Below are 12,480 nucleotides of genomic sequence, written 5' to 3'. Positions count from 1 at the left end.
CCCCATCCTCCTTAAGAACATGGTAGAAAGGTGTGTACCACCAAGCTTTTCCAAGGGGCGAAAGGACATCATAAAGGTGCTGAATGAAGGGCCGGTGAAGACAAGCAGGAGAAAAGTGGAAAATCTTTTCCTGGCCTGGTCCCATTTCAGGATGCAGGGGGGGGATAATGAGCTGCATCACAGACAGGACAGGAGGGCCTGAAGTGGGATGGACCAGGCGAAACTTTAGCACAGTTCTGTTGCTTGGACAAACAGCTTGAACATGCAGAAAGAAGGAAAGTGGGAAACATTGCTTGTTACCATGTGCACATTCTCTTCACCATTGAGGTGTTTATCACTCGGGCCTGACTTGTGCTCTTTTCCCCATGTTCAGCACAGATACAGCAGAGAGCAGAAAGGGTTTTACCGTAAGCAGTCTGCTGTTTCATAACAGTGACGTAAAAAATGGGGTGGTCCAGAAATAAGCAATAAAACTGTGACCTAGCACAACAGCCCTCCTTTAAAATATACCCAGAGTCATACAGGTGCCACCAATGTTAGCTCTGTATGATTTTGCTTTAGGACATGTTTACATAACTCACAGGCGACTCTCCTCTGAAGAGGGTGGGTGTTAACTTGCAAGCTATATAGGCACGGTATAAAGCAAAGCTCAGCAGGGAGAATTTTTTCAGTATTCAACATGGGAGGAACCGCAGAGTCAGTGGCACTGTAGTGTATGTGCGTAAAGAAGATCAAAGTTTGGGGCATTGCTGTACGAGTGGAAACTGTCATCTAAAATATAAATAGTTTGGGGGGGAAAGATTGTGTTTGAAAATTTTGGATCGTGGTTATTGCTAAACCTTTACTCCAAGGTATTTACTGCCCTAATTAGCTAGCTTTAAATGAAAGTTTAAAGTATATCAGAAGTTCATTGGCCTGCTGGCACATTGTTGTTCCGTGCCTAGCCCTCCTCCTAGACAAATTCATGGACTGCTTTCAAAATCTTTGTGGCTTGGAAAGCAGAGTTACTGGCATGACATTTAGCTGGAGCTGTGATTAAGCTGCCTTCTGTGTGTTTTCATTTTTAGGCATTTGACTATGAACAGAAGAAGCTATTAGCAACCAAAGGTATGTGGAACAACTCTGACTGGTAGCCTATATCTGTTTGTTAATGGTGCAGTGAAAAAGGGTTTCTGCCTCTGGGCCTCCCACCATCACTCCCCCCCCCCCCCCCGAGATTTGGCTCGGTTGGTTGCTGAAATGGAGAAACTTTATCTTGGGACAATGAGTTTTGCAATCCCAACTTGTATGTGTGTAAAAACCCTGGGTCTGTTGCTATGTTTTATATAACAAGAGAATGCTGTAAACCTGAAACATCTTAGCGTCAGGGGTCGCTCAGTTGGCCCGTGATGGGGCAGGTGTTTAGAATAGACAATCTGCTGGTTCCTTTTGAATTCTAGTGCTTTGTTTTGGCCACTTTGTTTTCAAAAGGCAAAGTCGTAGTGCTTCCACGTAGGTGCTTCCACGTATAAGTGCTTAAAACTTCTACCTGCTTTTTATGACTGGTTGGGAAGCCAGTTCAGAAGTCCCTTGCCAGGCACCCTGAGTGCACTGAGGCTGTGCCTTAAGTTCATACATCCCACGCCTCAGAGCATAAGAGTTGAAGTGGGTGCATAATATGCATATATCCATGCATGTGGGGGAACTTTCCCTGGCACACAGAAGAAAACCTCCAGAAATTAGAGAAACTGGCATCATATAGCATCGGTGCCAAATTCTCACACCACACGTACGGCATCCCCAGCTGAAGTGTGAACTGGCTTTTGGTAAAATGCAGATCTTTTGGACCCCTTTTTCAGAGGGTTGGGATGGAGAAGGCAAAAATTGAGAGCGAACTATAGATTTATAAGGGCACCTAATGTAGTATATTGGCTAGCCGCTAGGATGAGGTTCGTTTTATCCAAAAGCTTACAGAATTAAGGCTTACTAATAAACATTTTTTTTTTGGGGGGGGGGTCTTTTCTCAAGCTATGTTGAAGAAGCCAGTTGTCACAGAGGTGAGGACACCAACCAACACCTGGAGTGGCCTTGGCTTCTCCAAATCTATGCCAGCTGAAACAATCAAGGAACTAAGACGAGCTAACCATGTATCGTACAAGCCATCTATGACGATAACTTATGAGGTATGTTGAACCGTTGGCGGTGGTTTCTTTAGAAGGTAAAATGTGCACGCAAAGGGATGGATCCATTAATCTTGCACAGGTACAGATATGGGAAGAGGAGAGGTTGCAGAGGTCAAGGGAACAGGTCCTACTGGAGCAGAAGGGATCCCTCTTGAAACGAAATATGTTTCAGCATGGGAAATTGTAGTGAGGAACAGGAACTAGGCAAATTCACCTCTTCCTGCCTCTTCCCATACCAGTAGTTTTGCCTGCTTCCTTATTCCTCACTTAGCCTCTTGTACTGCAAGTGTTTACAAGGGTCTCCTGGTTTTTGGCAAATGATTTTTCAGGGGGCAAAGGTGGAGAAGACCCACTTCCGCAGGCTCCTTCTGCTTGCCCATCCATAGGATAAAACACAAGGTCTTTCAGGGTATTAAGATACAGGAAAGCTCATGTTTACCTTACCCATCATTAACTGGTGGGGTCCGCCTTAATATTAATGGGTATTAAAAATGTGTTTGAGGGATGCAGAATCTGGGCATTGTACAATAGAAACAATGTGCAAGAACTAGAAAGGATGAGTATGGCTGTGGTGGACCAATCCCAAACTGCTTCTAGCCAATTCCTGTGGCCTGTCTGTGGCTCAGTGGTAGAGCATCTGCTTGGCATACAAAAGGTCCTAGGTTCAGTCTCCAGTTGAAAAGACCAGGCAGTAGGTTATGTGAAAGACCTCAGCCTGAGACCCTGGAGAGCTGCCGACAGTCTGAGTAGACAGTACTGACTTTGACGGACTGATGGTCTGATTCAGTGTAAGGCTGCTTCATGCGTGTTCCATTTTTTTGGCACAGATAGTCGGGCATGGTCATGATTCCCCATAATGGCAAGCCATGGGTTGGTGCCATAGGGGGAATCCTCTGGCCTATGTAATCTCTCTCCTTCCTGCCCCTTCCCTCAGCTGCATCCGGCAAATTAAGTGTTTTTGCTTTTGTAGCAAACCAAAATTTTGTCCAGATGGGAAACAGTGGCTTCTTCTCTGTCCTCCAAGGCATGGAAGTGTGAGCCCAATGTCTTTGCAGGATTGTTGTTGGAACAATATGGTTTGCTGGCATAGGTCTGTCAGAGATGAACCTCGCAAAGAAACAGAAGACCACCTTTGTAGCATCTGTATATGTAGTAGTGAAAAGGCTGAAGGCCTTGTGATTTCTGAATTGGAGGAACGAGGGTGGAATGATTCTCTCTGCTGGCAACTGCCCTTGGTAGGGAGATGCTTCATACAATTGGGAGGACTTGCATGGAATACAAATCTTACTCTGTCCTTCATTAATGTGTACGGGGAAATGTTCGGTGATGTGAGTCATAGTATACTAAGAGTCCCAATCTGAGATAAGGTAAGGTTTACTTACTAAATTCAACTGTAGTTTTCAAAACAGCTTATCTCGCTTTAAGAAATAATGAACAGTCTCACCTCAATTTATTCATTTATTCATTCCCCCTTACTGGGTGAATATTTTAAACCTTCCTCCGGATGAGACGTCTTTAATGTTCTAAGAACCAAGAAAGGCTTCTCTGTCTCTGATGTTAAGATAGCAACTGTTTGGACGGGGCGGGGGGGGGGGTCTCCAGTCCCCCCTCCTTCCAGGACAAAGAGGTCTTCACTGTCCTAAGTGTTATGCTAACAATCTTCTCTCCCCACTCCTCCCACAATGTGTGCTGTGAAGGAATGTCATTCCACGTTTCTTGCCCTGTCTGACTTTCACCCGGGATACCACAATCCTGTTTGTGTTTCCTAATTTCTTCCACCTCCTGCTGTGGCTCATTGGCCCTGACACAGTGGTGTTTTGGGTGTGTGGTGCTGAGGAGAACTAGGAATATTCTTTCAGGACTCTGCTTGGCTTTTGTGGTCAGAATAATGTACGCTGTGCTCTTCCGGCAGCCTCTCTCCCTTTAGCATTGCAGAATTCTCTTCACCTAGTGAAGGAACAATTCCTGCCCATATACCAGGTATCCCATGCATTTACTCAAACTAAGACCATCTGGCTTTGCTGCCATTTGGCTGGGGGAGGGTTTATTCCTCTGTGGAGGCCACAGGACAAAGTACAAAGACCATTGGTAGGAGGGTGCCTTACTCTTGTTTAGTTCAAACCTTGGCGAAAGCCGTGTACTCCCATAGATTCCTTCTCTCTTGCCAGGTCGTCACAATATTGCATTAAATGGGATGTAAACCATCTGCACATCTTTGAACGAGTTGCAAGTGATAAAACAAAGTGTTTTCCCCCCCCTTAGGAACAAGTTTAGATACGGAGTTCCGTGTGTTTTCTATTATCTTCCAGCCATTTTATTCTTGCTTCCTTTTTTCCCCTTTTGGCTGCAGTTTATTAGGAGACTAAAATGTTTTCTGTGTCTGAGTCATTTGGCTGTAGCCCAGAAACAAACCACAGCTCTCGGCTTCTTTGCTCTGTAAACGATTTCTTCAGAGACTCCAGTGCTTATTGTTTATGCTGAGCTTTAGGCCATGTGGGGAAAATAATTCTTTACAAAAACACCATGGGTCCCTTTGTTTTTCTACATGTTTTGGGCGGTTTTCCGAGCTCCCATTGGCCTTAGAAAGCACTCCTGTCATGGTACCTTGCATCATTTTCCAGAATGATAAGCCAAGGCTTACCAGTAAGCCGAGAGGAGTTTGTGGGTTGGGTCGCCAGGCTGCTGATGGGGCGGAGGGTGGCAAAAGAAACTGTTACTGGAGAATTGATTCACTTCCAAGTCAGTGTTAAGACTGACCAGACAAAAAGCTCTGTGACGTTGGTAGGACCTTCCCTCCCTCCCTCTTTTTTTTAAAAAGTATTGCAGAAAGTAACACAGTGTCATACAGGTTTAGTTTTGCAGTGGCCAGACATGTGTGTTTTATTCAAAGCTGTGTCTTTTTATTTTGGGGTGAGGCAGTCTCTTACTTATGGAAATTAATCTTTACACGATGCTCGCTGGAGACATTCTTTGACACTGTTTGTTTGCTCCACGTTTTATTTTCCAGTATTATGAGTGCAAACCTTATTGTCTGTGAAATGCCATTTGTAGAAGCCTTTAACCGTATGCTCCAGCCATTGTTAAGCAAAAGACAAAAACAAAATCTGACCGATGCTTGGTTCCTTTAGGTCTTTTCTCCATATGTATTATGCGGGGCTTTATTTTTGCATAGGGACCATCTTGAATTATGTGGCGATGCCAAAAGAAAATGCGCACCCTCTTTCTGGGGACTGAGCACCCCATCTTTTCCAGTGTGCTTCCAGATTATCTAACATTCTTAACTATACCAACCTTTCAGAGACTTTTCTTCTTGGCCAGACATAGTGCCTTACCCCTCAATGAATTCTTTGGCAGATTCTTAGATAGCCCAATCAAACAGAGAGTCTGCCTGTGTGGAAAGGCAAAGACAGAAACACTTAACCCCTTTTCTGTTCAGTTGTGGTTTATATTCCTCTATAAGATCTTCTTTTATTTCTCCTTTGATTTCACACTTTCCTGTATGTTCACATGATTATCATCTAATTTATCTGCTTTCTGGTAAAGATAAGGCTGTTACTCTGTCCGCCAAAAGTTACGACCAAGTTACGCCTAAATGCTCATATGCATGCAGGCGCTCTTTTTGCACTGGAACTGGAGCTGGCTTTATTTTTGCCTGTCTTGGGGAAACTGGGGCTGGGGTAGAGAGTTCTGTTCTTCAGCATTGATTAGCACACATTATCCTTCAGAGGACCTGTTTGTAAAGCAGGAATGGTCTGTTGAATATCTCTATTCAGGACGTGTGTGTATTGGGACTTGATTTGGTTACTGAGGGCTTCATCCTAAACTCCTTTATTTGTGTGTCTGTGTGCGTGGGTCCTTACCCCCCCCCCTTTAGTAGTCTTTGAGTACATCTGCACTGTTTGATAACTGTTTCATGGCCTCTTATTTCCTGGGCAGCGGCTGCTCCTTGGTACTCTGTGCCTTCCCTGGCCTTCGTCACTCTCTGCCCTTTCTGCCACTTTACTGAGCCGGCTGGGGTAGCCAGTGCAGTTTTGTTAATGACCGTCTGTGATATCATCAGCAAAACCATGAGGGTAATGTGAGGAAGCTGGGACAGCTGAAGACAAAGAATGCCAGTCAGGGGAACATGAGGGCCAAAACAGCATCCAAACAATATAATGGTGACTCTTCCAGTAATTGGTGTGGATGCACTCAACATGCTGAGCAGAAGCAGATATCAAAGCTCATGCATATTTGTTGCAGGACTGGTTTACTGTGCTCTGCAGAAATAAATGAGGCAGTGGCTGGCCACTGAACACGTAAGAGAGTATCCAACTTCAGCTTTATTTTGTCTTTAACTGCCTATGGAGAGCAGGGAGAAGGATTATTGCTTAGCCTTCTCCTTTAAGACTACACACATAACTTAAAGAAGTGTTGAGACATGTATCTGGAAGCGTGGTTATCCCGAAGGAGGTCCCCCATCCTGCATGTTGTTTTTTGTGAGGCCTCCACTGACCTATATGAAAGCATGCTTTGAAACACATGCGTGAAGCTGCCTTATACTGAATGAGACCATTGGTCCATCAAGAACTGTCTACTCCGACTGACAACAGCTCTCCAGGGTCTCTGGTGGAGGCCTTTTATATCATCTCCTACCTGATCGTTTTAGCTGGAGATACCTGGGATTGAACCTGGGACCTTCTGTGTGCCAAGCGGATGCTCTACCACTAAGCCCCTCCTGCAACAAGGCTCATTACTGGTTGGTTTGTGTTACTTTATCAAACCATGGTTATAGCATCTTTGCCTCTCAGTTTTTATGCCACCTTTTTTTTTCCTTCTGGACTTTCTTACAGGGTTCATCAATGTCTCTCTCACGGTCCAACAGCCGAGAGCACTTGGGGAATGGTAGTGACTCTGATAACTGGAGGGATCATAATGGCATTGGTCCTGCAGCACCCAGCAATTTTGTCTCATCCATTGGCAGCCCTAAACGGAAACAAAACAAATCAAGTAATGACTTATTAAAGCTTCTCTTTAAAAAAAAAATGGGGTGTGACTAAAGTAATGGTAAAGATAAGTCTGTTACTCTGTACAACATTACTCCATAATGTTGGATTAGATCAAATTTTGTTCCAAGCCTAGAAACGCAAAATTAGCTTTATGAAAGATGCTGTGTTGAGTACTACGACAGAGCAGAATGTTAGAATCGCAAAGCTGCTGCTGAAAATGCAAGCGGTGTGTTGAGTTCCCTTTCTGTCACAATGTGACAGTTTCCTTTATGAAGGATAGGTCTGTCAAGAGCTGTCAGCCACAATGGCTGAGTGGGGTCTCCATGTTTGGAAACAATATACCACTGGGGATAGTACCATTGGGGAGGCTTTGTTGCTCCTCCTTGTGGGCTTTCTGGGGTACCTGGTTGGCAACTCTAGGAAACGGGATGCTGGACCAGATGAACCATTGTTCTCATGCTCAGAGCTCTATGGTTTAAACGCTTGGGTGAGTGTTTCCATACCACATCTTGGGCCGCTGTTTGGTATGATATTGGAGTATATATTATGGAGGCAAGGGGAAGGGGAGAGAACTTGATACAGGGCTGCCATTTTCAGCAGCAACCGTGGTTTTCTAGTATTTAGTTCTTCCATTAATGGTATTAGTATTTGAATGTTTTAGTAGTGCTTTCAGTCTATTGTGAATATTGGCTCAGTACAGACGCAATGCAAAATCATGGTTTGTTTTTTAACTGAAACTAGGATTTGGCTCGCAAACTATCATTCAGCAAATGAACCGTCAATTGTGCAGCAAATGTTGGTTTTGAGACCCATCACTCCAGGCTAGGCATCTCCGTAACCGAGGGGAGTGCAGTGATTGGGTATGGGGACAGTGGCAGGGAATAAGTCAGGCAGAACATGTTCAAGCATCATGCATAAGGGTAGCCAACTCTTAACTGTGATGAATGGACCAGCTTCAAACCATGGTTTCAGATACTGGACTGGCAGACCATAAACTAAACCCTGTAATTGGAGTGTGTTGGATGATCCCACCAATATGATTAAATGGCGGTTTTGTATTATGCCAGAACTGATAGCAAACCGCTTTGTGCAGAGAATAAACGAAAGCTGCTTCTCAAGGTGGCTTGTGCACCATTAAAGTTTTTCAATGGGCTGTTTCTTTAAAGTGAAGTGCAAACTGATTGGAAACTCAAAAGGTCCTTCTTCTCTGAAATTCCAGCTGAACATTATCTCAGCAGCAGCAATTACATGGACTGCATCTCTTCGCTGACGGGAAGCAATGGCTGTAACTTGAACAGTCTATTTCAAGGATCGGACCTGCCTGAGCTTTTTAGCAAACTAGGCTTGGGCAAATACACAGACATATTCCAGCAACAAGAGGTCAGTGTCTGGAAGGAGAGGGTTTTTCTTGTTGCTCTTGTTGTTCCTGCTGCAGTTGTTCCTGCTGGATTACTTTCCCAACCAAACTGCTCAATGGCTACCATTTGCTGTGCTTCCATTGGCTGTTTTGTGAAGACCACCCATTGTGTTCCTTCAGTGTAGGAAGAGCCAGGCTTCAGACCTCAGTGTGTTCAGAACTCTGTGCTTCCCCTTAAAGCTTTATTTCCTTACTTCCTAATCATTCTGCAATGTGTGTTAACCTGCATTGCACGAATGGCTCCCTACCACATGGGTCAGTGGGCCATGGAAGATCAACATAGGAAAAGGAGTTCATGTGAATGCAATTGTGGGCAGGTTCGTGCTTAACGTTCCTGTGCTGCCTGCTTCCATGCTCAACAGAGGCAAGGTTGAGTATATACTTCAGTTCCATGAGAGCATAGATTTCCAATGTCTGAATACCAGGTTTCAATGACTCTGTACCCCTCCCATACCTTGGGGAATGAGAATAAGTTACTCAAAATAAGGAAAACCATGAAAACATGTTCAGTTTGCACTGTTTATACAGGCTACAGAATCTAGCTTCTCTTGGTTTAGAATTTGGATTGACTGGGTACAACACTTCATATTTTGCCTTAGGCAAAAGCACTTTGAGGTACAAAATCATAGAGTTGGAAGGGGCCATACAGGCCATCTAGTCCAACCCCCTGTTCAATGCATGATCAGCCTAGAGCAGAGGTTCCCAAACCTTTTGAGTAATGGAGCACTTTTCAAGAGAGAAATTTGTCACGGAGCACTAATTTTCTCCTAGTACCTATATACTAAACTGAATGACAGTAGTATTTTTCTTTCCAATCTCTTCACGGAGCACTAGGAGATGCTTCGTGGAGTACCAAGTGCTCCTTGGAGCACAGTTTGGGAACCTCTGGTCCCTGACAAGAGCTTGTCCAGCCTCTGCTTAAAGACTGCCAGTGAGGGGGAGCTCAGCACCTCCCTAGGTAGCTGATTCCACTGTCGAACAACTCTTACTGTAAAAAAACTTACCCCCTAATATCCAGCCCACAATTTAAACCCATTATTGCGAGTCCTAGCCCTTCAAATACTTAAAGAGAGAAATCATGTCCCCCCTCAACCTCCTCTTCTCCAGACTAAACATTCCCAAGTCCCTCAGCCTTTCCTCATAGGGCTTGGTCTCCAGGCCCCTGATCATCCTCATCACTCTCCTCTGCGCCTGCTCCATTCTGTCCACATCCTTGTTGACGTGAGACCTCCAGAACTTCACACAATACTCCTAGTGCATGCGTCTTCAGTCTCCCAATCTGCTCTGTGCTCTCTTGATAGGAAATGCAGTTTCTTCAGTGAGGTTATCAATACCACAATGTGAATAGCCCTGCAAAATATGCATTTAAAAACGGTTGTGGCAAAAATGCTTTTTAAGGATTAGTCTTCAATTACCGGACAGTATATTCTTTTTGACATTTGTCCCCTAGATTGATCTTCAGACGTTCCTAACTCTCACAGATCAGGATCTGAAAGAGCTTGGGATTACTACTTTTGGTGCACGAAGGAAAATGCTGCTTGCGATATCAGGTAAGCAAGCCTAGCCGTTCTTGTATATCCCTTCATTTCTCGGTCTGTCAGGGTGCTACAATAGCGATGATAATGCTTAGCGTTTATATAGTGCAGGGGTCCCCAACCTTTTTGAGCCTGCGGGCACCTTTGGAATTCTGACACAGCGTGGTGGGCGCAACCACAAAATGGCTGCTGTAGGAGGCGGAGCAAGTCACAAAATGGCTCCTGCAGCTTGCCTTCAACCACACAGTGAAGATCCTTGTGCTGCGGTGGCAGCAGCCCCCATTCAATGTTTTTTAATATCAACACAGCCAATCAAATCTCCAATGGCCAATCAGAAGCCTTGCTGGGCAGAAGCCCCTCCTGGCCCCTCCCCTTTCTAAAACCACGTGGCTGGCACCAGCAGGCACCATGGCGCCCACAGGCACGATGTTGGGAACTCCTGATATGGTACTTCAGTTCAGAACGTCCAAAGTGCATAATGTTAACCAGCTAATTCTCACCAGTCTGTGGAAAGCAGCTCCGTATTATGATAATTACCACACCCGACATGAGAACTTGAGGCTGAGAGATGGGCGCTAGAAGGTTCACAGATGAAATAACATTTGACTGGAACATCCCTGAAGCTCTCCTAGCAGCTATACTACACTGCCTCATGTTTTTCCGTTAATATTAATTTTGTCTCACCCTTCCTCCATGGAGCTCAAAGTGGTGTTTGTGATTCTCACCAGCTTTGCCTTGAGCACAACCCTATGAGGTAGGTTAGACTGAGTCAGCGTGATAGGCCAAGTGGGGGACAGTGAGTTCTATGGCCAAGTGAGGACTTGAACCTAGCTGTCATGGTCCTAGTCATACACTATAACCGCTGCAACACACTAGTGCCCTTCGATGGTTTGTGGGCCAAGGACATGTAAAAGCCTGCAGTATCAGTTCAACAAATTTAAGACAACAAATTGAGGTCTCCAACATGGTGCCCATGGGCGCCATGGTGCCTACTGACACCTTTCCTGGCACTCACCAAGTTTTTTTAGAAAGTGGGTGGGGCCAGATGGGGCTTTTGCACAGCAGGGCTTCTGATTGGCTGTGCAGATTTTTAAAAAACAGTTTTGGCAGCAGCTGTCACCACTGCACAAGGATCATCACTACATGACTGAAGGTGAGCTGTGTGTATGCAAAAGAATACTTTAAACAACCAGAAACAAGTTTGCATTGCCAAATCTCCCTTTGCCTCTCTTCGTTTGTTTAAAGAACAACACTTGTTAACTTGTTTAATTAAAATGTGTCTGTCCAGTTCCTGTTCAGCTGCTGGTTTTGTTTGTTTGTTTGTTTGTTTCACGGGAATCTCCCCCCTTTTCCCCACGCAGAACTGAATAAAAACCGAAGAAAACTGTTTGAACCCTCCAGCGCCCGTGCCTCATTCCTGGAAGGCGGCGCCAGCGGACGGCTGCCGCGTCAGTATCATTCGGACATTGCTAGTGTGAGCGGGCGCTGGTAGCAATAAAGGGAAACTCTCGCAGTCGACTGCGCAACCTGACATGGCGATCCTGTGGACAGCCATCACTGCACACCACCTTCTGCACTTTGGGGAGCCTGGGTACCGAGGACCAAAGCCTTTCTTTTTCTGCACAAATCCTTGTGCCAAAAAAAAAAAACAGAGAGAGAACAAACACTCGTTTTGTCTTTCCAAGCACCAAATGTGGATTGTTTTACTCGTTTAGATTGGACAGAATTGGCAATATAACATAGGGTTCTTTAGTATTTTATTACTTATAATAACTATATTGTATGCACTGATTTTTTTTTTTTTTTTTACTTCTTTGAACGAAGAGTGAAGGGCTGGGATACCAGAGGGGCATAGCATGCGGTTTTTAGCAAGAAGGTATTTCTGGTACTGCTTAATAATTAATTAATTGAGGTCTTTCTGCACTTTACGTATTCTGATTTCTTGTCCTGTGGAAATTTTGTTTCCCTCTAATTTCCATGGAGGGGGGGAAAAAACCAACTATTGTTTGGCACTAATCAGCCTTTGCCACGTATGTTCCCACATTAGATGAAAAATCTTTACCCATAAACGGTACTAGCAAAATCAAATTTTGATTATTTCTTCATTCCCCCCCCCCCCGCCACTCCTTAACTGTAAAGAAGTCTTCCATAATCAGATGCTTTGGTACTGAAGCCAACCCTGGTTTTTTCACTTCTGGGAAAGAAGTCTTGAAATCCTTACAGTTGCGCAAGCGCACTGTAAAAAGACGCAGTGAAAGACCAAAATGGACCTTATTGCCATCAATTTAACCCTATTTAACTGCTGCCTGTTAACGCTAAAACTGATTTTAATGGTTTTCTCAAAGCAAAGGACTATTTTTAGTATATACTGCCACTAA

General features: G+C 44.6%; 1 protein-coding gene across 1 annotated transcript in view; it reads left to right on the top strand.

Moving 5' to 3' along the window:
- BICC1 (BicC family RNA binding protein 1) overlaps positions 1-12,103 on the top strand; it is a 155,982-nt gene extending 143,879 nt beyond the window's left edge. Inside the window, exons 16-21 of the mRNA XM_056849360.1 lie at positions 1,068-1,107; positions 2,008-2,162; positions 6,995-7,151; positions 8,370-8,530; positions 10,018-10,117; positions 11,464-12,103. Of these exons, the coding sequence (XP_056705338.1) occupies positions 1,068-1,107; positions 2,008-2,162; positions 6,995-7,151; positions 8,370-8,530; positions 10,018-10,117; positions 11,464-11,594 (744 nt within the window). The 3' untranslated portion in view covers positions 11,595-12,103. The remainder of the gene's footprint in view (positions 1-1,067; positions 1,108-2,007; positions 2,163-6,994; positions 7,152-8,369; positions 8,531-10,017; positions 10,118-11,463) is intronic.
- Positions 12,104-12,480: the final 377 nt, after the last annotated feature.

Source organism: Euleptes europaea, chromosome 5 (genome assembly GCF_029931775.1).
Source record: "Euleptes europaea isolate rEulEur1 chromosome 5, rEulEur1.hap1, whole genome shotgun sequence".
Lineage (NCBI taxonomy): Eukaryota > Metazoa > Chordata > Lepidosauria > Squamata > Sphaerodactylidae > Euleptes > Euleptes europaea.
This window is presented reverse-complemented; position numbering and strand designations above follow the sequence as displayed.